The sequence below is a fragment of the Somniosus microcephalus genome, chromosome 25 (assembly GCF_052327205.1).
Source record: "Somniosus microcephalus isolate GS21.2 chromosome 25, FLI_Smic_1.0, whole genome shotgun sequence".
NCBI lineage: Eukaryota > Metazoa > Chordata > Chondrichthyes > Squaliformes > Somniosidae > Somniosus > Somniosus microcephalus.
Genome location: NC_141011.1, coordinates 12,763,349 through 12,787,956, shown reverse-complemented (window position 1 = coordinate 12,787,956; position 24,608 = coordinate 12,763,349). Strand labels below are relative to the sequence as shown.

At 46.4% G+C, this 24,608-nt stretch overlaps 1 protein-coding gene across 2 annotated transcripts in view; it reads right to left on the bottom strand.

The window, feature by feature from the left end:
- The window catches only part of nphp4 (nephronophthisis 4), a 517,372-nt gene that overhangs the window by 304,413 nt on the left and 188,351 nt on the right, over nucleotides 1–24,608 (bottom strand). For both annotated transcript variants that reach the window (XM_085966844.1, XM_085966846.1), the window contains exon 6: nucleotides 18,094–18,230. In XM_085966844.1, the coding sequence (XP_085822970.1) occupies nucleotides 18,094–18,230 (137 nt within the window). The remainder of the gene's footprint in view (nucleotides 1–18,093; nucleotides 18,231–24,608) is intronic.

Sequence of the window (24,608 nt, the reverse complement as noted above, 5' to 3'; positions counted from 1 at the left end):
GAAAGAGAGCCCACAATTTATATGAAATCACCCAAGGGATTACCCTTGTGACTATTTGTGTGTTAGCTTTCTCTTAAGCGTGCTTCAACGTGGTGCTTCCCCTGTGGCTTCAGCAGATGTAGAGGCAGCCTGCTCACTTCCCTGCTGCGCCTGCTTAGGTGCCTTTGGCGGGCGTCCTCTGGGTTTGGGAGCCTGGGAGGGCTCCACCAAAGTCTGCTCCTCCTGTGGCTGTGCAGGGCCAGAGTCAGCCATCTCTGTTGGATGAGGCATCGGGGGCTCTGACCGAGGGGTCTGCGGTGGTATGGGAGTGTAAGCGCCTGGAGAGGGGCCCCCACTTACTTGTTGTCGACCACCACCATCCCTCTCATGTGTCACCCGCACTTCACTGCTAGCAAGTAGCTGGATAGCTCCTTACTGCACATTAGTGGGGCCATGTACTTACAGTCCTCATAACAGGAACGTCCATGTGCCTCTGGTTCCTCTCCATGGTAGATGTCCATCTATCCACCATAGCTGACCAGCTATCTAGAAGAGTCACCATGTCGGTTTGTGTCTGGCGATTCATGTCCTCCATGGAGGTTGCCACCCTTTCCATGATGGCACCTTCATTCGCCATTGCGTGCACCCCAGCATTGCTCATGTTTGATATGGACTCCTCCATTCTCTGCACACTCGCAGTTACCGTGGTTGCAAACCCAGTCAGAGCCTCCTGCACTTGTTCCTGAAGCTCTGGGACGGCTCTCTTTCTGGATGGCCCCAGAGGCTCAGCGTCTACATGCAGCTGAGCAGAGCTAGGAGCGCCCTGCGCCCTCTGACGAGGACTCTCCACTGCTGTCCCTGTCTCCACCATCTGCTCCTGCTCACTTGTGAGCTGTGATACACCAGGTGACAACACTACTCTGACTCGCAAACGGCCCACCGAGGTGTGCGTCTCTGCGCTGGTGCTGGGTGCGCTCATTTCTGCTGACGTTGCTCCCTCAGAGGCTGGAGGTTCCTCTGAGGAGTCTTCCTGCTCTTCCTCCTGGACAGTGGGAAGAGGGGCTCTCAATGGTCCTGTGGGGGAGTAAAGGCATGAGTTAGACATGTGATATGTAGGTTGCAGACACATCCCAATGTGCAGATGATCAGAACTCAATTTCTATGAACATCAGATCCCATATGAGTCACTCATGAATGCAAAATCAGAGGGGTGGAAATCAATTCTGTCACCAGCTTGCTATACTGCACCCGTCTCTCTGTCCCCACTTCCAGCTCCTCTGCACCTCCCACGATCTCCAGAGCTGCCTCCTCAGCGTGCGTTAGATGCGCCACAGATGGTGAGCCTCCTCCTGTCCTCCCCCTCTCCCTCTTATTGTGGGCTCTCTTTTCCTACAATGAGGGACACAAGTGGAGTTTCACAGAAATTGATGAAGTAAGTGTAAAGAATGGATAACATAGATGTTTAGAGGGAGACTTTGATGGAGTGAGGTGCCAATACCAAGGTCCCTCCGTGTGCGTTGTTAGTTGCTGTCATTGCATAACAGTGAGAGCGAGTGTGAGGGGTGCATAGTAGGATGGTGAAATGATTCTGAACATAGAGAGAGAGGGATGGGTGAGGGTGCAAGGGATGTTAGGGTGAGTTGGGATGTGCAGGAGTAGGTTGCCTATGCAGAGTGATGGGGATGAGAAGAGATGGGAAGCAGATTGAAGGTAAGTGTGATGTTATACTCACTTTTTCTAAACGCAGCAGATCATTAAACCTTTTCCTACATTGCACCCAGGTGCGTGTACACACTGTCATGAATCTTATCATTCATGAAGAAATGACTCATGAAATAACACTGGGCGGCCAGCTGGTGGCGCTGTCCAAGAAGTATAAATACTCGGGCGTGGGCCCAGCTTGCCCAGGACGTTTTTGTAACCAGGAACTAGTGATGTAACTAGGATCTCATGGTTGTGAAACAGTTGATTAAAGCCTTGTTTTATACTCGACCAAATGCTTAGTGAGTTTTCTTATGTCACACACCGACCTTGCATTTACCTCCTCAGCAATTTGCAGCCAGGCTGCCTTGGTGTGCTGAGGAGGCTTCCTCCTTCCATCTGAAGGGAAGAGGACCTCCTTGCATCCTCTTACTCCCTCCACAAGAGCACAGAGGGAGTCATCATCAAACCGGGGAGCAGCCTTGGTTCGTTGCGCTGCCATGCCTGCAGCAACCAGCACTCGGGAGCAGAAAAAAGAAAGTACTGATCAAAGGGGTCATGGGCCCCTTAAATAAAGAGGCTCCCAGTGCGTCATCAAGCCCGATCAGCCGACCTGCACCCACTGATTGGGCTGGGTAACGCACTCGGCGGCCTTAATGATTCCAATCTGGGGAAAATCATTATTGCAGGGCGGCTGGAACCAGAAGCGGGACCGGGACCCGTCAAACAGCGGACCCGCCACCATCCCGCCTCCGGGTGGAAAATCCAGCCCAAAGAATTTGCATGTGTGTAGCTCAAAGTGCTTCACCATCAATGAATTGCTTTTGAAGTGCAGTCACTATTATAGGCAAACATAGCTGCCAATCTACACACAGCAAAGTCACATAAGCAGCAAATTAAATTAATGGTCAGTTAATGTATTTTTACTAGCGTCAGATTGAGGGAGGAATTAAATTAAAAAAACAGGACCTTGTGGGTCGTAATCTCGGAATTACTACCTGAGCCACGCGCTAATTAGCGTAGAGATAGACAGATCAGGAAGATGAACGCGTGGCTGAAAGACTAGTGTGTGGGAAGGAGGGCTTCCATTTCATGGGACACTGACACCAGTACTGGGACAGGAAGGAGCTGTATCACTGGGACAGGCTCCACCTGAACCGGAGTGGGACCAGTGTCCTCGCGGAAAGGATAAATAGGGTTGTGATAGCACTTTAAATGAGTAAGACGGGGGGGGGAGTGATCTTGTGAAAATAACATAAACCTGAAGATAAACGAATTAGGAGATGAGAGTAAAGGTCAGACCAAGCTAAACAATGGGGGTAACGGTCAGGAAACAGATACAGTTATAGAAGATAAGTATAAAATGACTGTTAAAAATAAAGTGAGGGAAATAATTCATCCAAAAAAAAATTAAATCGCCTGTACAGCAATGTACACTGCATCTGAAACAAAACTGGAGAACTGGAGGCATTAATTTGTAGCGAGGAGCCAGATGTAGTAGGGACAATTGAAACATGGCTTAATAAAGAACAGGATTGGCAGTTAAATATTGCAGGATGTAACATATTTAGAAAGGATATGGAAGGAAGATGGAGGTGGGGTAGCTGCACTTATTAGAGATAACATTAAGGCAGTAGGAAAAAGGGACATAACTAACATTAAGATAGAAACAGAATCCATGTGGGTTGAGACAAGGGATAAGAACGAACTGATCACATTAATAGAAGTAATAATTCAGGAGAAACTTCTTTACCCAGAGAGTGGTTAGAATGTAGAACTCGCTACCATAAGGAGTAGTTGAGGCGAATAGCATAGATACATTTAAGAGGAAACTAGATAAGTACATGAGGGAGAAAGGAACAGAAGGATATGCTAATAGGGTTAGATGAAGTAGGGTAGGGGGAGGTTCATGTGGAGCATAAACACCGGCATGGACCAGTTGGGCCGTATGGCCTACTTCTGTGCTATAATTTCTATGTAATTCTGTGTAATCTACAGACCACCTAATAGTGGAAGGGAAATGGAGGAAGAAATATGTAGGCAAATCTATGAAATGAGTAAAAGACGTAGAAGAAAAATAATGGGAGATTTCAACTACCCACAAATAAACTAGCAAGAAGAGGTAGGGAAAAGAGAAAAGGGAATGGAGTTTTTACAGTGTGTTCAGGACTCTTTTCTTACCCAGTACGCAGGAAGCCCAACAACAGAGGAATCACTACTGAATCGAGTAATGGGAAATGAACCAGAGCAGATAAAAAAAGGAAACGTGGGGGAACTTCTAGGCAATAGCGATCATAACATAATAAGGTTTAAAATAATGAATGAGAAAGACATAAGTAAGACAAAGACGAATGCAAGATTGGAAAAAAGCTAATTTTATGGGGATTAGAATGGAACTAGGGAAGGTAAACTGGAAACCAAATTGGCAGATAAAGAGATAGAGCAGCAGTGGGAACTATTTAGGACAGTGATCAATAGCATTCAGGAGAAATATATTCCGCTAAAACACAAGAACAAAATAGCCAATAATGAAACACCATGGATGAATAAAGAGAAAAGGGCAAAACTGAAACTGAAGGAAAAGGCACACACTGAATACAGAGACAATAAAGGAGAGGCTGACAAAAGGGAATATGAAGAGGTTAGGAAAGGAGTTTAAAAAAAACAATTAGGAAGGCAAAAAGGAATTACAAAATTAATTTAATCGAGGAATATAAAAAGAAATAGTAAAGCATGCCACAGACACATAAATAACAAAAGAAAACTCAGGATAGGGATAGGGCCACTAAGAGATACACACGATAAACTCACAGGTAATGGCAGAAATATTAAATAGTTACTTTGCCTCAGTATTTATCAGGGAAACTGATAAGGAGGACATGGCATTAGAAGAAGAGAGCAATAAAAATATAAAGACATTTAAGATAGAAAGGGGGAGAGATAATTGATAAACTAATCAAAGTTAGAGAAGATAAATCCCTTGGTCCGGATGGATTGCATTTGCGCATATTAAAAGAAGTTAGGGTAGAAATAGCATGGGCACTATTAGATATATATAACAACTCATTAGAAAAGGGAACAGTGTAAGAGGACTGGCAGACAGCTAATGTTATTCTTATATTTAAAAAAGGAGATAGAACAAGTCCCGGGAACTAGAGACCAGTTAGCTTAATGCCAGTGGTAGGAAAGATAATGGAATCTTTACTCAAAGATGCAATAGGAAAGCATCTAGAAACCGAAAATATAATGAAGAATAGTCAGCACGGATTCCAAAAGGGAAGGTCATGCTTGGCCAACCTTAATGAATTCTTTCAAGAAGTAACAGAAAGAGTAATGCAGTAGATGGAATATATTTGGATTTTCAAAAAGGCCTTCGATAAGGTACCGCAGAATAGGCTCAAGATTGAGGTCAGAGCATGTGGAGTCAGGGGACAAGTGGCGGAATGGATAGCAAGCTGGCTGCAAAACAAAAAAAAAGAGTAGGTGCTAAGGGTAGCTACTCAGACTGGCAAAAAGTAGGAAGTGGTGTTCCACAGAGACCATTGCTGGGGCCCCTGTTGTTCACAATTTACATTAATAATTTGGACTCAAGAGTCGGAAGTAGAATTTCAAAATTTATGGACGGCACCAAATTGGGAGGTGCAGCTAATACAAAGGAAGAATGTGACAAAATACAGGAAGACATTAATAAGTTTGCAAAATGGGCGTGTAATTGGCAGATGAGTTTCAATATCATAAGTGAGAGGTGGTGCATTTTGGTAGGAAGAAGAAGGAGGCCACATACTGCTTGGAGAATAAGAGCCTGAATGGGGTAGACCTAGGCGCACAGATACACAAATCACTAAAAATAGCAACGCAGGTTAATAAGGCCGCAAAAAAAGCACTGGGGTTCATTTCTAGAGGGACAAAACGGAAAAGCAGAGAAGTGATGTTAAACTTGTATCGAACCTTGGTTAGACCACACTTGGAGTACTGTGAACAGTTCTGGTCTCCATATTATAAAAAGGATATAGAGGCATTGGAGAAGGTGCAAAAAAGATTCACAAGGATTATATCAGAACTGAAAGGATATACTTATCAGGAAAAGCTGAACAGGCTGGGGCTTTTTTCTCTAGAAAAGAGAAAGCTGAGGGGTGATCTGATAGAGGTCTTTATGATAATGAAAGAGTTTGATTGCGTAGACGTAGAGAAAATGTTTACACTTGTGAGGAGTCCAAAACTAGATAGAAGTATAAGATAAATATAAGATAGTCACTAATAAATCCAATAGTGAATTTCAGGGGAAACTTCTTTACCCAAAGAGGGGTGAGAATGTGGAACTTGATGCCACACGGAGTGTTCTGGACATTTTACATGCAGATAGCACCCTCTGGTGGTAGCTATTGTATAGCAGTGATGTTCTGGACTGATGAACCATTTTATATGCAGATAGCACCCTCTGGTGGTGGTTATCGTGTTAGCAGTTTGTATGAAGCAGAGGTCATTTGACCTTTCTACCTTTCTTCCTGTGTGAGAGGTCATTTGACCTCTCTACCTTTCTTCCTGTGTGACCCAGGAAGTGGAATTCCAGGAAGAACCTGAACTGAGTAATGGAGAATTCCATGAGGGTTTCACAATCCAATGTAATCTGATTTCATATGTTAGGCCAAGCGCAATATCTTTTCACAAATTTGTTCAAGTAAAGCTTCAAAACAGCAAACGGCTTCACGAGGAATTACTTTGAATAAGTGTTTAACTTGCTGGATAACTAGATAGGAGCACGTCTAGCGCGGCCAGTACACGGAGTATTTGAGGTGAATAGCATAGAATGCTTTTAAGGGGAAGCTAGATGAGCACGAGGGAGAAAGGAATAGAAGGATATGCTGATAGGGTTAGATGAAGGATGGTGGGAGGAGGCTCGTGTGGAGCATAAACCAGTTGGCCCGAATGGCCTATTTCTGTGCTGTACACTCGATATAACTCAATGAATGTTGGCCTAGACATCAGTACAGCTCTTCTTCAAATAGTGCCACAGGATCCACCTGAACAGAGAGTCAAGTCTCAGTTTAACATCTCATCCAAAAGGCGCCACCTCTGACAATGCAGCATTCCTCAGTATTGCACTGAAGTCTCAATTATATGTTCAAGTCTTGCAGTGAGGTTTGAGGCCTCAACCTTCTCACTCAGAAGCAATTGCGCCAAATTAAGCCAAGCTGACATGACACATTGAAAATGCTAGAAATACACTGGAGGTTAGTCAGTATTGGAAAGATGAAGACATGCTAATTTAGATAGGACTCTTCATCAGGTTCCATACCACCAACTATTGCCTTGAATCTGAGCTTTTGGTGGTAGTGAAGCCTCAACCTACAAATAAGGAAAAAGTCCCAGCCATGAGACCGACGACAGAGCCCAGGTCTGAGCCCAAGTAGAGAAGCCTTGCCCTGAGACTGAAGAGAGTACCGGCCATGAACCTGAGGGCAGAGTCTCAGCCCTGAGAGGTTCCTGGTCCAATATCATGCAGGCAAGAAAGGGTTTGGGGCTGGGCAGCATGGGCTGGACACCGTGTGACCAGGGATGAGTTGTGGGTCAAAAGATGGTCGAAGGAGAAGGTTCTTCAGACCTGAGCATTAAAACCTTTACTCTGGAACTTCTTAAAAATAATGCTCCTGCTGTGTAACAGGATGGTCCCCAGACCCCAGCTCCAGTAACACAAAAAGAAATGGAAAATAAACAAAGAAAGGGAGAGAGCAAGAATTAGCAAGGGAGAAAGAAGCAGAGACAGTTGCAGGAAGAGTCACAATTTTTATTTGTGTGGCAGTAAGCATTTGTGGTTGCCTAATTATTTATTTTAAATACTGTTTTCCAGCTAAGTGACCCCTGGCTGAAAGCATTTTTCCATTAAAGTGTGACGGGGCTGAAAATCTATTTGTTGCAGTTTCATGTAACACATTTTATCAAAATTAACTATGAAACATGAGCTGCACTAAAATCTATTTAATGAGTGACCTGTACCACTACAGCCATCACTGCAAAGACTGAACAAGCTCTCTGTGGAGGGTCCACACTTTTATAACAGCCGCTTTTAACCAGTCCCTAGTCTACAGCATCTACAGTAGAAACTTTTCCCATTACAAAATACACATAAATTCCTTTCAAATTAATTTTGTGTCTGAGTGACTTAACTGCCAGTTACCCAGTGAACATTGTTGTTTCTTCTCCCCTGTATTTTTACCAGAGTATAAGAGCATGTGGCAGGAACACAACATGGACTGGGGGGGTGGGACGGCGAGGCAGTTCAAATTCTATTTATACAGCACACATGTATCTTTATTGTGGTCTAGACTATGCATGTTATTTTTTAGTAATCAACTGCCAGTTAAACTTCAGTAAAAATGTTCAGTAAAAATGGAGGTATTATAATTGGGTTCAGTGACCCTGGCTAGGGAGAGGATAAAAACATCAGGCAGAGTTCCTTCTCCCGATTGGTATGCGGTAACTCCTGCTGGATAGTGTGCATGTGTGGACCCCATTTGAGAACAGGATCAGGCTCCGTTGTGACGCCCTTTACGACTGAAGAACTTGCCAACACTCACTGTGGAGACTCACACGTTAAGGAGGGCTCCATGGGCACAGTACTGGAGGGCTGCTGCAACAAGCCCAACAAGCGTCAAGACCTTCAAAAGAGGAGGGTACACTGGGAAAAAGCAGGCATCGGGAATGAGTATTATAAACCAGTCAAGCTTCACTCTTGTGATTTACAACTTCAGTTAAATCCTGAATGAGATCGTAGCTCACTAATTACTCCCAAGTATCCATTATTCTCTCTCTAAGTCATATATTTAAATGATTATACTTGTACATTTTCAATATCTTTCTTGATGGTGTTTCTCGTGTTACGAGAGGGAGCAGAATGTATTTTTAAAGCAACTGTTATGTAATGGATAAGGATTTCCTACCTAGGTGGTTAAGTAATACAAAGTAGCTTCTCTAGCCAATTATCCAAATAGTCCTTGTACTACAGCAACTTCTAAAGACCATGCACTAACCGTCACACCACAAGTTCTATAAAATTTACTCACACGAGCCCTCTCGCTACATTCAGCACAGATCATGCGGCAAATCGTGACTTATTATGAGTAGTCCTTTGAGTTTTCCATTTCATTAGCAGCATATTCTCGCTATCCTACTCGTCTTGAAATGAATAATTCATGCTATTGCTGTATACATTATTAATATATAAAACACCTTGTTAAGTCTCTAGACTGTTAAGCAAATGCTTCACCAAAATGCAAACTTGGGAAGAAGAAACTTGTTTGTGCCTGCCTGAGGTGTGACAACAACAGCTGCTAATGCATCTTTGCACACAACAGTGTCACGATTTGAGAGGCATCTCATGAAGAATTCAGGTATTCATCAGAAAACAGTGTTTTACTAAACTAACAACACAACATCTTCAAACCGAAAAATGGCAGGGGTGTAGCAAAATATATTGAAATAACAAATTGGAGAATGCGGTGTGTCTGGTTTTTAAACTTCCACAGTAGTACGAATATGTATTTTTTTTTAAAACCCAGAACATTATGCTTTTGACTGTTCCAGTCAATGGCCACATGCATTGCATCTCTTTTACATATCTTACCTTCGGAGTAAATTTAGCAATAATAATGTGAACTTTGCTTTAGGTTGCTGGCAGAAGAAAGCGGTTCTGTCAACATTCTCACATGAAAAGGGAAAAAAAAAGCAAAAACCTTCATGAGCAAGTCAGTGTAGTAGATTAAGATGGAAAGTAACTCTGGAGATAAGTAACAACAGAAAATGCTGGAAAAACTCAGCAGGTCAGGCAACATCCGTGGAGAGAAATTTGAGTTGACGTTTCGGGTCGAAACCCTTCTTCAAAACTGGAATGAAAATAAAATAGATCGAAGGCAGGGCTGCGATCGAACAAGTGAAGTAAAAGAGACAATAAAAGGTATTCGAAACCAGACAAGATGGTAATAGGCCAGTGAAGACAAAAGACAGCTGAGATTAGGTGTGAAATGTACTGGCAGGATAGGAGACAGCTGCCAGGTGGGAGAGAGAAACAAAAGGAAAGGGGGGGGGGAAGGAAGACCCAGAACAAAGGGGTGGAAAAAATTATAAATAAAAAAGTAATAGGGGCCGAGGTTATGATCTGAATTTGTTGAACTCGATATTGAGTCCGGAAGGCTGCAAAGTGCCTAATCGGAAGATGAGGTGCTGTTCCTCGAGTTTACGTTGAGCTTCCGTGGAACAATGCAAGAGGCCACGGACGGTGAGGTCCGAGTGGGAATGGAGCGGTGAATTAAAATGACAGGCGACCGGAAGCGCGGGGTCACCCTTACAGACTGAACGGAGGTGTTCCGCAAAGCGGTCACCCAATCTGCGTTTGGTCTCCCCAATGTAGAGGAGACCGCATCGTGAGCAGCGAATACAGTATACTAGATTGCAAGAAGTACAAGTAAATCGCTGTTTCACCTGGAAGGGGTGTTTGGGGCCCTGGACAGTGGGAAGGGGGGAGGTATAGGGGCAGGTGTTACATCTCCTGCGCTTGCATGGGAAGGTGCCAGGCGAAGGGGAAGGGCTGTTTGGGGTGATAGAGGAGTGGACTAGGGTGTCTCGGAGGGAGCGGTCCCTACGGAATGCTGAAAGGGGAGGGGAGGGGAAGATGCGTTTGGTGGTGGGATCACTTTGGAGGTAGCGGAAATGGCGGAGGATGATCCGTTGAATGTGGAGGCTGGTGGGGTGAAAGGTGAGGACAAGGGGAACCCTATCGTGGTTCCGGGAGGGAGGGGCAGGGGTGAGGGCAGAAGTGCGGGAGATAGAATGGACACGGTCGAGGGATAAATACTTTGAATAATAAGTACTTGCTGAGATATGTCCGTGGTATTATCAATTCTGATGGGCTCCGACATGGAACCCTGTAGGTACTCTCAGTAGATCAGAGTGCTCCAGTGGTACAGCCAGGGGAAACCCCTTGAAGTGCATCGGCTTCTGAGAATTGGTGTCAGTGCATGAGCTGTGTTCAAAACAATGGCATGCTTCTTTTTAAAATGTAGTCTCTCTTACTCTGTCATCAGAAGTCAATGTCAGATCCAGTCTGACTCATTAAGGGGCTGCTGGTCAATGGTATCTTTCCTCCCTTACACCTCCCCGCGATCTTCCTCTCCCACCTGCCGGCCAGCTACGCTTTCCGCCCATTTCAGGTGGGCAGCTGACTGGTGACATGCAGTTGAAGCCCAGCCGTGGCTCAATGGGTAGCACACTCGTCTCTGGGTCAGAAGGTTGTGGGTTCAAGTCCCAACCCAGGGGCTTCAGCACGTAAATTTAGGCTGACACTCCAATGCAGGGCTGAGGGAGTGCTGCACTGTCGGAGGTGCCGTCTTTCGGATGAGATGTTAAACCGAGGCCCCGTCTGCTCTCTCAGGTGGACGAAAAAGATCCCATGACACTATTTCGAAGAAGAGCAGGGGAGTTATCCCTGGTGTCCTGGCCAATATTTATCCCTCAATCAACATAACAAAACAGATTATCTGGTCATTATCACATTGCTGTTTGTGGGAGCTCGCAGTGCGCAAATTGGCTGCCGCGTTTCCCACATTACAACAGTGACTACACTTCAAAAGTACTTCATTGGCTGTAAAGCACTTTGAGACGTCCGGTGGTCATGAAAGGCTCTATATAAATGCAAGTCTTTCTATTTTTCTTTAACATACCCCGGGCCTCAAACTTAGGGCAGCAAGCCAGTTTTGCGCTCGTCCTGCCCCTGCCCCTGCCCAAAGCCCAAAGCCCGCTGGTGGTTAAAGTTGACCACAAGGACAACAGTCCGCCTAATGTTATTAAACAGGCCCACCACCCCCCCACCCTCCCCACACCCCCCAACCACCCGCAGCCCCACACCACCCGCACCCCCCCACCCCCCCCGCCCTCCACACCACTCCCACCCCCCAACCCCCCCGCAACCCCCCCGCACCCCCCACCACCCGCACCCCCCCAACACACCCACACCCAATCCCACCCCCACCCCTCCCACCCCCCCACACTCCTCCCCAAAAAGGCTGTATTTTAATATAATGCCAAACAGCATGGATTAGGGTCTCTCCCCTCTGCCCCACACCTCCAACTCAACCTCCAATAGATTAACGCTGAGAGACGGTCGATTTTATTGCCTGCTCTGCGGAAGATCTGAACCTAGCAATGATGTAACCTGGTGCTTTGAGATGCTTCAGTTGTATTCTTCCATACCTGCCCCCATTCCCCCACGCCTGCCCCCATTCCCCCACGCCTGCCCCCATTCCCCAACACCTCCCCATTCCCCAACACCTCCCCATTCCCCAACACCAACCCCCATTCCCCCACACCAACCCCCATTCCCCCACACCAGCCCCCATTCCCCAACACCTCCCCATTCCCCCACACCAGCCCCCATTCCCCAACACCTCCCCATTCCCCCACACCAGCCCCCATTCCCCAACACCTCCCCATTCCCCCACACCAGCCCCCATTCCCCCACACCAGCCCCCATTCCCCCACACCTCCCCCATTCCCCCACACCTCCCCCATTCCCCCACGCCTGCCTCCATTCCCCCACACCCTCCCCCCATTCCCCCACACCTCCCCCATTCCCCCACGCCTGCCTCCATTCCCCCACACCCTCCCCCCATTCCCCCACACCTCCCCCATTCCCCCACACCCTCCCCCCATTCCCCCACACCTCCCCCATTCCCCCACACCCTCCCCCCATTCCCCCACACCTCCCCCATTCCCCCACACCTCCCCATTCCCCCACGCCGGCCCCCATTCCCCCACGCCGACCCCCATTCCCCCACACCGCCCCCCCATTCCCCCACACCAGCCCCCATTCCCCCACACCAGCCCCCATTCCCCCACACCTCCCCATTCCCCCACACCAACCCCCATTCCCCCACACCTCCCCCATTCCCCCACGCCTGCCTCCATTCCCCCACACCGCCCCCCATTCCCCCACACCGCCCCCCATTCCCCCACACCTCCCCCATTCCCCCACACCTCCCCCATTCCCCCACACCTCCCCCATGCCTGCCTCCATTCCCCCACACCGCCCCCCATTCCCCCACACCACCCCCCATTCCCCCACACCTCCCCCCCATTCCCCCACACCTCCCCCATTCCCCCACACCTCCCCCATTCCCCCACGCCTGCCTCCATTCCCCCACACCGCCCCCCATTCCCCCACACCACCCCCCATTCCCCCACACCTCCCCCCCATTCCCCCACACCTCCCCCATTCCCCCACGCCTGCCTCCATTCCCCCACACCGCCCCCCATTCCCCCACACCGCCCCCCATTCCCCCACACCTGCCTCCATTGCCCCACACCTGCCTCCATTGCCCCACACCTGCCTCCATTGCCCCACACCTGCCTCCATTGCCCCACACCTGCCTCCATTGCCCCACACCTGCCTCCATTGCCCCACACCTGCCTCCATTGCCCCACACCTGCCTCCATTGCCCCACACCTGCCTCCATTGCCCCACACCTGCCTCCATTGCCCCACACCTGCCTCCATTGCCCCACACCTGCCTCAATTGCCCCACACCAGCCCTCATTGCCCTACACCTGCCTCCATTGCCCCACACCTGCCTCCATTGCCCCACACCTCCCCCCATTGCCCCACACCTCCCTCCATTGCCCCACACCTCCCCCCATTGTCCCACACCTGCCTCTATACCTGCCCCCATTCCAAATGAAAGAACTGTAGCAACAGTTCCACTTTCCATGTTTCTCAAGACAGTGGGGTTGATTTTCCTGGAGCCGTCAGGCGGGGTTTCAGGCGTGTGGGGGGGGAAATCCCGAATTTGGGGGTCCCGACACCATTCTGCCCAAAACCCCACCCCACGCAAGTTTCAGGGGCGGCGGATACCCGCCCCGCACTGGGACCCGCCGAAACCAGGCGGGAAGGGATTAGTGCCAATTAACTGCCTGTTAACAGGTAGTTAACAGGCAGTTTTTAGCCGAATCCCTATTTTGAGGGGTTTCGTGTGGGATTCCCGGCGGCTCCAAACCACGCCAGGTTGGAGCAGCGGGCCGCCGGGTTGAAGGAGTTGGAGGGGTCGCGATGTCGGTGTTCAGGTGAGTGATGGGTGCATGAGTGCAAAGGTAAGTGTGTTTGGTGTGTCTAAAGGGTGTAAATAACTTTTACTTACCTGTACTTACCTTCACAGCCTTTCTTCCTGTAGGTGTCGGGAGCTGCATCACTCAGCCGGCACTTAAAGCTGAATGGCTGCGATCTGTGAAAAGTGACAGCCTTCAGCTTTGAGTGCCGGTAAGAGTTCTAACTGCGTCTGTGCAGAAGGACTCATGTTAAAACTCAGACTGTCAGTGTTTTCACAGCTTCAAACAGCTGTGAGACACTGATATTTCATCTGTCAAGAACTCTTGACAGATGAAATTTCAGTCTGTGACGTCACCTGTTGCCGGGTGGCCCTTAATTGGCCTGCTGAGCCCGCTGGGTGGGCTCAACAAGGTCAATCAAGGGAAAATCGCGCGGATTGGCCGGACGTCGAAGTAGGCGGGTCTAAAACCCGAAAGTTGTAGTCCCGCCTCCTTCCCGACAGCTTCAGGAAAATCTACCCCAGTATTACTACCGTACTCTCTCAAGCAGCTGAGGACTGGCACAGCTTTGCTACAAAGTGAGGTTTTGCTGCTTGAACTCTTGCAACTTCTGACTCATTGAGCCGATCCTTAATGGAAGATCTTCTTCCCCTTTGGCTCAGGGCATCCCTAATTAGCAAGTGTCATAAAGACACTAGGGATTAGGCAACTAATAATGTGCCCTTAACACCTCAAAATAGATATCACCTGAGGAAGATTTACCTATTCAGCCAGATCCTTGAGTTAAAGAGCTGTGCCATAAAGGCCGATTCAGGAAGCTGAAGGACCTTCGCTCCGACTTCCCATTTGGAACCAACACAAGGAGATTTGTCGTCAAAATTCAAGTTTTCCTGATTTTCTTTTATGTATTTAACAATGGAAGCACAATATAATACAATTAAATCTTGGTATTATATTCAGCTTTTACTACAAGGTAGAGGCAATGCTTTACAACACTCCGTGTTCTTAACCTGCACATTTAGTACAATCTTCAATACAGGTACACTATCCCTTATCCGAAAGCCTTGGGACCAGCTGAGTTTCGGTTTTCGGAATTTTTCGGATTTCAGAAGGTATTATTATAAGACTGGGAAATTTGTATTTAATATAAATTGTAAAAGTTCAGGCTACCTCTTGCGACTGTTCCGTGTCTCATTCCCCTTCCTGCTTCTCTGGAAAGCCGGATATCGGCTGACTCCTACTAAGCTGGCCCGCAAATCAGGTCGCGGGGAGAAAAGAATTTCGGATGGGCCGCAGTTCAGGTCGGGGGGGTCCGGGGGGGGGGTCGGGGTCGGGGTCGGGGGGGGGGGGGGGTCCGGGGGAGAAAAGAATATCGGACGGGCCGCGGTTCGGGTCGGGTCGGGAGAAAAGAATATCGGTCGGGTCGGGTCGGGTCGGGGGGGGGCGGGGGGGAGAAAAGAATATCAGACGGGCCGCGGTTCAGGTCGGGTCGGGGGGGGGTGGGGGAGAAAAGAATATCGGACTGGCCGCGGTTCGGGTTGGGTCGGGAGAAAAGAATATCAGACGGGCCGCGGTTCGGTTCGGGTCGGGTCAGGGGGGAGAAAAGAATATCGGACGGGCCGCTGTATTGTTGGGTTCACTCTCCCGGTACCTCCTTCACACTGCCCGGCTCGGCCTGCAATCTCCTACCTAGGAGGGAACTCTGTGACCCTCTGCCCTGCTCAGCGTAAGTCATGCGCCACTCTGGTCATGTCGTGCGCACGACTTACGCTGAACAAAAAAACTTTCGGTTTTTAGAGGTTTTCGGTTTTCGGAAGTTCGGATAAAGGATAGTCTACCTGTACTAAGTACACCAATCTATCTGGACTCAAACTCTTCCATTGATGTGCCACGTTAACTGCAAAGTATGAAACCTACCTGCATTGTCACTTCGCTCAAAAATCAGTTTCAACTCTGTTTGCTTGGTAATTTATATTTTAGAATTTTCCCTGGCAACTCACTAAAGGTCGTTTAGGAACCAGAACTCCCATTTTTCTTTTCCAACCTCCACCTCTAATTGATTTTTATTTTTGTCCTTTTCTCTCACTTCAGCCACACTAATTATCTGCCTACAGATCATTGCCTTCAAGTAGTCCCAAAGAGTGATCAGTGATCCCAATTGCTCAATATCTTCCACTGTTGCTTGATCAAATTTCTAACCCGGAGGAAGGAGCGTTATTCTGTTTTCGTTATCCCATCCTAAGCCAGTTTCATCTGCAGATTGCCAGGTAAAAATCTACAGCTCAAAAACATATTTCCATGTACAGGATTTCAAAACTACCTGAATTAATCGTGAAATTAATGGGGGGGGGCATTTTGATACTCTGTAAAACAGCAACTACCTGATAGTAGCAGGTGACATGCTCTGCTGCATTAGCCCAGAAGACCACAGATGAGTAATGGTAAGTATATCAAATGCAACAGTTACGTTAAGATAAGTGCATTTCAACAATTTCTTAACCACTCTCATTTTTTTTGTGTTTTCTTCTTCTCTGCTGGCACTTAGCTTCTCAACGGTCCTCATGCTAATTGTATTTATTTTGCCCCCAGCACCATTATTGGCTCCAATGGGAATCTCCATTTCTGAGGTGGAAGAAAAGGAGGGTCAACAGTGGCATGCAGATCAGGCTACACAGGAGGTACTCCGTGCTCTTCTTGCCAGTACCCGCTCACCCTCGTCTGAACATGTCTTGCCTTGGTAGACGATCAGTACATACAGAGGCTCCTACTCCCAAAGGAGGCTGGCACAGCAGGCCTGATGGCAGCACTAAGATATGTAAATGCCTGACAAGCTATAATGTTGAATGATTCCTCAGAAGCACCCCAATCACAGTATGTCATGCTACTGCACAAAGGAAAGCATGCCATGATCAGCTGCCAGAATACCCCGTTTGATGATGCCTGCAAAGCTGGCACCAACTAGATCTGCAGTCCCTGGCAGGGTGATCTGCCTTCACAAGCTCTCTGTAACTATCATGCAGCATAGGGAACTGCAGTCATCTGCAATACGAAACAGAGCATCATCTTCTTGCAAGCATACTTCAATGCTGACCTAGGGTATGGTGCAATAGAGCAGCAAGGGCAGCCACCATCCTTCCTACCTCCTCCTGCATTACTACCTCCACTTCAGCACCCACCAAACTGGGGGTCGAGTGCTGGGTTACACTGTCATTTTTTGACTGCAGATTCATATCAACAAACTAAGGCTTCTTTTCATTTGATTTTTTCCAGTCTCTTCTTATCTCTCCCTCTTCTGCCTTGGTCAAGGCTGCCAATGGGTTGAAATGCCTGTTGAGCTTTTCCTAAGCTATAAGGATTGTTCAATGGAATAACCACATTGTGGCACCTTGAGTCAGTACTACGATGCACTGTCCCATGCAGTAGTATGATTGGGATTTATGCCTGACTGTAATGTGGGCATGCCAAGGGGAGATCCGTCACTTTTGACTATGGAGGGAGTGGACATCTAAATCACCCTAGGCTCTTCTTGAGTACTTCTTAGTGGCTGATCCAGAATAGAAGCCCAGAAGGAAGATGGCTGTTCATCCTATTTTAAAAAGGGTGTTTAATCTTCATTTTAAAATCTTTGTTCCAAAGCTAAGTGCCAATAAAATCATCAAGGAAAGTGGCTTGAAGTAGTTGCTAAGCCTTCATAATATTGACTGTTGTTGTTGCTGCAGTTCAGAAGAGCACATCTGAAGAGACAGCTTGTTTCTAGTTAGCGGGAGAGATAGACAGAGCTGCTGTGTGATAAAGGAGGTAGATATTGAAACATGGCTAATTGATACTTAAGGTTGTCTCAAGTTATGCAATATTTTAGTCCCTTAATCAATACCAACCTCACTATGCAAGAAAATTAAATTGAAGTTCACTGAAGCACCTTCACTACATCTATCCACCTTAATTCATATCCCATTTACAGATAGGCTCAATAAATCCTTCAAGCCAATCATCGGTATTACTTAACAAAAGATATCTTTAAAGGACATTAATGTTAATTATGATAAGTACACATTGCAGCAACACTCTAACCTACAAACCAACATGTGGCTAATGCAGTTTGCATCAAGCAAAGCAGGAGCTCACTTCACGATTGCTGGCTGTTGCTGTGAACTGACAGAATAACCTGCAGGGTGAAAACTGAAAAGGCACCTGTAACCTTCACCCCACTTGGCTGTAGCAAACTGTGTCATTGGCAGCTGCAATGAAGCGAGAAATGATGAATAAAGTAGTACAAAGCGAGCAATTTTCAGAAGCTCAAAGATTAACCATAGCTCTGCCATACCTTAAGCAATCTGTCTGCATTAAGCAATTCCACCAGCTCCTCTTCGAATTTTTCCAGCGTTGGGTACAGCTGAAGTGACAGCTTGTCCAAGTGACATGTTACGGTCTTCAGTAAATGAGGTTTCTTCAAAGCATCATCTTCAATCAAAACACAAATTGTTTCGTTACAATCAAACGAAGGGCCTGCTTCTTTCACCCATGTGGCCATTAATCTTTCAGGGATAAAGTGAGACTTCAATACTGAAATAAATCGTGTAAAAGCCATTGAGTCTGATCACTTAATGGACACCCATTTTGATTCCTGTAACTGAATGTTCCCACTTAATCAAAGTAGCCATTTTGTGCTGAACACATTTTGTATCATTATTCCAATACTGCTATCCTATACTTCTAATGTTGAATATGTATATAAGGTTATGTACCATCAATCTGTGTGACATCCATCCAGTAACTGATGTATTTCTCACAAAGCACATCTACAATGTCCGTAACAGTGTTAGTGCAACCTAAAGAAAGCTCTATATATATTGTTTTAATTATCCAGCATTAAGAAAAACTAAATGACTACACTAACTGGTGATTACACCTAGCAGCTTCTAATGTCCAACAGTACTTTGATTTTTTTTTTTTTTTTAAAGATAATTTGTAAAATAATGAGAAATGTTTTGTCAACAGTTTCCTCTGACTTTGAATCAGCTGCTGTTCCCACCCTCTCCAACTGCATGTCTGCTATTAAGCTCTGGATGAATCATATCATCAGTAAATCTGAAGCTTTGGTTCCCAGCAAACCTATGTGCCACTGCCGTGGACTCCATCAACCTCTCTATCATTTCAAGCCTAGCCTGGAGGTTCTAAGCCCCAGTGTCCCATTAGGCCCTGCGCTGAGCTTCCACCCCAGGTTCTCCTCTGCGCCAAAACCGCTTTTCCCCATCTTCAAAATATTCCCTACCTCCGCCCATACCTCTCCTCAACGTTCCAGAGACCCTGGTCCACGCCTTCATCGTCTCATCTTCTTAAATACCCTCCTTGCTGGACTCACTGCCTCCACTCTTTGTAAACTACAAGTCCAGAATGCTGCAGCCCATGTTCTCCCATGCAACAAACCCCACACCCCTATCCTCAGCAAGCTCCACTGGCTTGCTGTATCCAAACCGATTTAACTATAAGACCCTTGTCCTCATGTTCTAATCCCTCCATGACCTCATCGTACCCTAATTCTCCAGCCATAGGTCGCTGCACACAAGCTACACTCCTCGGATACAATTCTACTCATTCTTCACTCCCCCAATGACAGCCATTTTTTTACCCATTATTCCTTATTTTTCTGAGACTCTTTTCCAAAATCCTTCTACCTCAGTACCTCTCTCCTAGCTTTCAAAGCCTCCTTAAAACCTCGACTTTAACACTACCTTTGTTTCCCCTCCCTAGCCCCTGTTTTTCACACGCTCGTTTTCTCTCCTGCTCGCTCTTCAGTTTTCTGAACAGTGTTTTGAAACATTCTTGATGTGAAGAGCACTGTACAGGTTGTTAATTCCATACATTTCTCGAATTCTGCTCTATAATATTCAACAGGAATGATGAGAAACAAAAGTCCCACATCTATTTTGACAGACAACACTTGGAGATCGAGAGCTGGAGAAGCATTCAACAATCAAAGGATTAACATGTGAGTCATCAATACTGTCATTCACCATTAAATGTTTTGAAGGGATCACAACTTGGCTGCTGCATCTGAACACACAACATTGGACCATATATATTCAGGCACTGCTGCTTGGCTCCTTGCCTCCACTGCTTGCTCTCCCTGGTTTATAAGGTACTCCTATTGCTCATCATAAACCACAGTGTTCAACTCCCACCACTGTAGAGCTCAGAGCACGAGGCTCAATTAAAAACCTGCGCAGTGTCATATTTAATATTCATAAATGAAACGAAGATCTAACAAATTGGGTAGCACCGCCCCCAATGTCACATGGGTTATTTCAATGCGTAGAATGTTTCTTGAGTCATACAGACTGAGATGGTCCAATATTCAATCCCTGGTCAACAGTGTTAGCTGATCTCAGCTATGGTGTTAGTAAGGACACTACAATTGGACTCAGCATTCCCAGGCCAAGGAGAGAGACATTTTTAAAAAGCATGTCAGGGATCCTGTTTTTTTTTTAATTTGTTTATGGGATGTGGGCGTCGCTGGCAAAGCCAGCATTTATTGCCCATCCCTAATTGCCGTTCAAAAGTGGTGGTGAACCGCCTTCTTGAACTGCTGCAGTCCGTGTGGTGAAGGTACTCCCACAGTGCTGTTAGGGAGGGAGTTCCAGGATTTTGACCCAGCGACGATGAAAGATCGACGATATACTTCTAAGTCAGAACTTCGTCCAGGTCTTGTTGCATGCGGGCATGGACTGCTTCATTATCTGAGGAGTTGTGAATGGCACTGAATACTGTGCAGTCATCAGCGAACATCCCCATTTCTGACCATATGTTGGAGGGAGGGTCATTGATGAAGCAGCTGAAGATGGTTGGCCGAGGACACTGCCCTGAGGAACTCCTGCAGTGATGTCCTGAGGCTGTAATGATTGACCTTCAACCACCACAACAATCTTCCTTTGTGCTAGGTATGACGCCAGCCAGTGGAGAGTTTTCCCCCTGATTCCCATTGACTCCAGTTTTACTAGGGCTCCTTCATGCCACACTCGGTCAAATGCTGCCTTGATGTCAAGGGCAGTCACTCTCACCTCACCTCTGGAATTCAGCTCCTTTGTCCATGTTTGGACCGAGGCTGTAATAAGGTAGGGAGCCGAGTGGTCTTGGCGGAACCCAAACTGGCCATCAGTGAACAGGTTATTGATGAGTAAGTGTCGCTTGATCACTATCCAGTGACCCTGTGGGAAATTGTATATGGTTGAATGTTACGCTATGGTGGCCTCCACAATCAAATAGCCCACCAACACTGGGGATCACTGACACATTTAAAGCCCTGCTTCTTTAGGAGAGGAGAGACAAAGACAAAATATCAGAAGGACACTGAAGGGGAAAAGGGAACATTTTGTCTCTCTCCCACTCCATCCCTAGTTAAGTTTCTCCACTGACTAAGAGGGAAGACAACTTGCTCTGAATCCTTTTCCAATGGCACGCTTAGGATGGCTGCCATCAGAAGTGCACTGATTTCCCCTCCTCTTAACTTCACAGAAATCACAGAAATCACAGAAACCCCACAGTGCAGATAGAGGCCATTTCGGCCCATCGAGCCTGCACCGACATATATCCCACCCGATCCCCGTAACCCCTACACCAACACATATCCCACCCTATCCCCGTAACCCCACGTATTTAATCCCCCTAACACTAAGGGTCAATTTATCATAGCCAATCAACCTAACCCGCACATCTTTGGACTGTGGGAGGAAACCGGAGCACCCGGAGGAAACCCACGCAAACACGGGGAGAATGTGCAAACTCCACACAGACAGTCACCCGAGGCCGGATTCGAACCCGGGTCCCTGACGCTGTGAGGCAACAGTGCTAACCACTATGCCACCGTGCTGCTGGCAAGGCTTCTGGCAAGGCTCAGCAGCACAATCAGAATGGAGCATTTGGATGGGCCATCTGGCTGCTTCTGCAAAGCTTATCAGCTTCTACGCTAATATTTTAAATACTATTTTATTTTCATCTTTATCTTTTTGCTATTTTAGTGAATGTAACTAAGCGCTAATGGCAGATATTATTAATTAATGAAAATGAAGTATGCGGCTTTTAATTTAAGCGTTTTTATCAAAGGAATCAACAGAAGCCACTCCTAGAAATAGTCTTTTGGAGTACCCATGAGATGTTTGTATTAACATAGATACTAGCAGTCTCTTCTGAAGTGACTGTTAAAACTAACATTACATCTGTCAACAGTAAACACGCTGATAGTTTACCCACCTCAACTTATGTTTCATGTCATAATTATACATGTAACCCCCACCCCCCGCAGCAGTGTCTTTTTCTGACGAGTTTTTCCTGTGCCAAGCCAATGTGCCATGCAAACTGTTGCAATCTCTGATGTGTACCTAAACACTTTGTGTTGCAAAGCACCATTAGTATATGCAAGTCTATTCTAAAATCTTTAAAAAGAAAAATGTTTAAAACCAGCAAGGATAAAAGGCATACAAAAGTAACACTAAATAAAATGTTATACGGTAGAAAGCAATAATTAAACGTGTTTTATATAAATCCGGTAAATGAACCACATGTCGTGGTACTGATCACCATCCAGCAACTTCTCCTGGAGAGTGCTCCTGTGCAGACATCAGCCGAGGACTCCACTGGGCTTGGCTATCATGTTCCCTACAGTCAAATAGCCTACCAACACTAGTTGTCTACACTCACACATGAAGTACTTGGGTGAAGTATGGGAGGGCTGCTGACACCTATGGAACTATATGCCAACAATAATTAGTGATTCAGGAGAGGAATAATGAAAATATTTAATAACACAAACTAAAGACCTGACGGAAGAACAGGGAGCCATGAGAGGTAGTGCTCATTTTGACCTGATATTATGGAAATGGCTGAGACATCGTACAGGGGAATCAAGTCGTAGCCCCATCAAGGGATTGCAATCATAGAACGATTAAGTTGAACGTGATTTGGGATGCAGAAATTCAGAACCAGATATATAAACTTTAAAAAGGCTAACATCAAAGAAATGAAGGAACAACTTAAGCAAATTGACAGGGGGGAGTGGCTCAACAACAGAGGTGGCACCTCCTTAAAGGCATAACGTTGAGCATGCAGGATAACTACAATCCTAGAAACAGAAAGGTCAAACTAAACAAGTATGACCTTAAATGGATTAATAAACGAATCAAAAATGAAATAAAGAGGAAAAATTGCCTCTACAACTTTCTGCAATGAATGGAAATCCCTAGAATGAATATAAGAACATGCAGAAACATGTTAAAAAGGTGATCAGAGGAACAAAGAGTAGCCTGGAAAAGAACATGGCCTAGAAATTAGTCTCTGGCAGTATCGGATTGGCCGCCCGTTATACACAGCGCCTGATATTCATGTTTTATCGCTGTCAATATCTGACTATCAGGCACGGCGTATAACAGGCAGCCTATCCGATACTGCCCGAGACGAATTTCTAGCCCCATAGCTGCAGATGTGAAATATAACAGTAAGACAGTATTTCAACAGTAAGAGGGCAGTCAACATGGATTCAGATGCGGGAGGGCCTGCCTAAGCAAACTTTTTAACTTGTTTAACAAACTCTTTGTCCAAGCTTTTGGTCAACTGTCCTAACACCTCCTTATGTGGCTCAGTGTCAAAGTTCTGTCTGATAATCGCTCCTGTGAAGCGCCTTGGGACGTTTTACTACGTTAAAGGCACTATATAAATGCAAGTTGTTGTTGTTTGAGGAAAATACTTCCCAAGTATGGTGCCCCTGGACTCTGTATTGGGATCACGGCTGTCTCTAATTTACATCGATGACTTGGACTCAGAAACCCAGGCAAATTGGTGAACTTTGTAGTTGATACCAAACAAGGAGGAATCAGGAGAGACAGCTCATAAATTACAAAATGAGCTGGACAAAATATCTAAGTGGTTAGAATAATGGCAGATGAAATTAATACAAGCAAGTGTAAAGTACTGCACGTACGAAGCAAAAATGAGTGACACACTCAACGGTGCTGAAATAGCTACGGATGTAGTTGAAAGAGACCTGGGATTCTTAGTAGACTCAACATGTTCAACCAATACAGAGCACACTTTGAGTGCTGTGTCCAGTTCTGGTAACAAGAAAGTCATTGAGGCATTCGAGACAGTGTGGAGGAGAGCCATGATGTTGATCCCTAGCAGTAGCGATACAATTACAAGGAGAGACTGGAGCACCTTGTGTTTTTAAGCCTGGAAAAGAAGCATTTGAGAGGTGACCTTGTAAGATAATTAAGGGAATGAAAAGGTAAATCTGGAAAATTATTTTAAAATAGATTAGGAGAGCAAGGCAAGGGGCACGTTCAAACTAGTAAAAATCAAATTTAGGACTGATGTCAGGGGGCTTTTCACACAAAAAGTGCTTTTTTTAAATTCGTTTATGGGATGTGGGCGTCGCTGGCAAGGCCGGCATTTATTGCCCATCCCTAATTTACCTTGAGAAGGTAGTGGTGAGCTGCCTTCTTGAACCGCTGCAGTCTGTGTGGTGAAGGTACTCCCACAGTGCTGTTAGGGAGGGAGTTCCAAGATTTTGACCCAGTGACGATGAAGGATCGGCGATATACGTCTAAGTCAGGATGGTGTGTGACTTGGAGGGGAACTTGGAGTTGGGGTTCCCATGCGCCTGCTGCCCTTGTCCTTCTAGGTGGAAGAGGCCGCGGGTTTGGGAGGTGCTGCCGAAGAAGCCTTGGCAAGTTGCTGCAGTGCATCTTGTAGATGGTACACACTGTAGCCACGGTACGCCGGTGGTGGAGGGAGTGAATGTTTAAGGTGGTGGATGAGGTGCCAATCAAGTGGGCTGCTTTGTCTTGAATG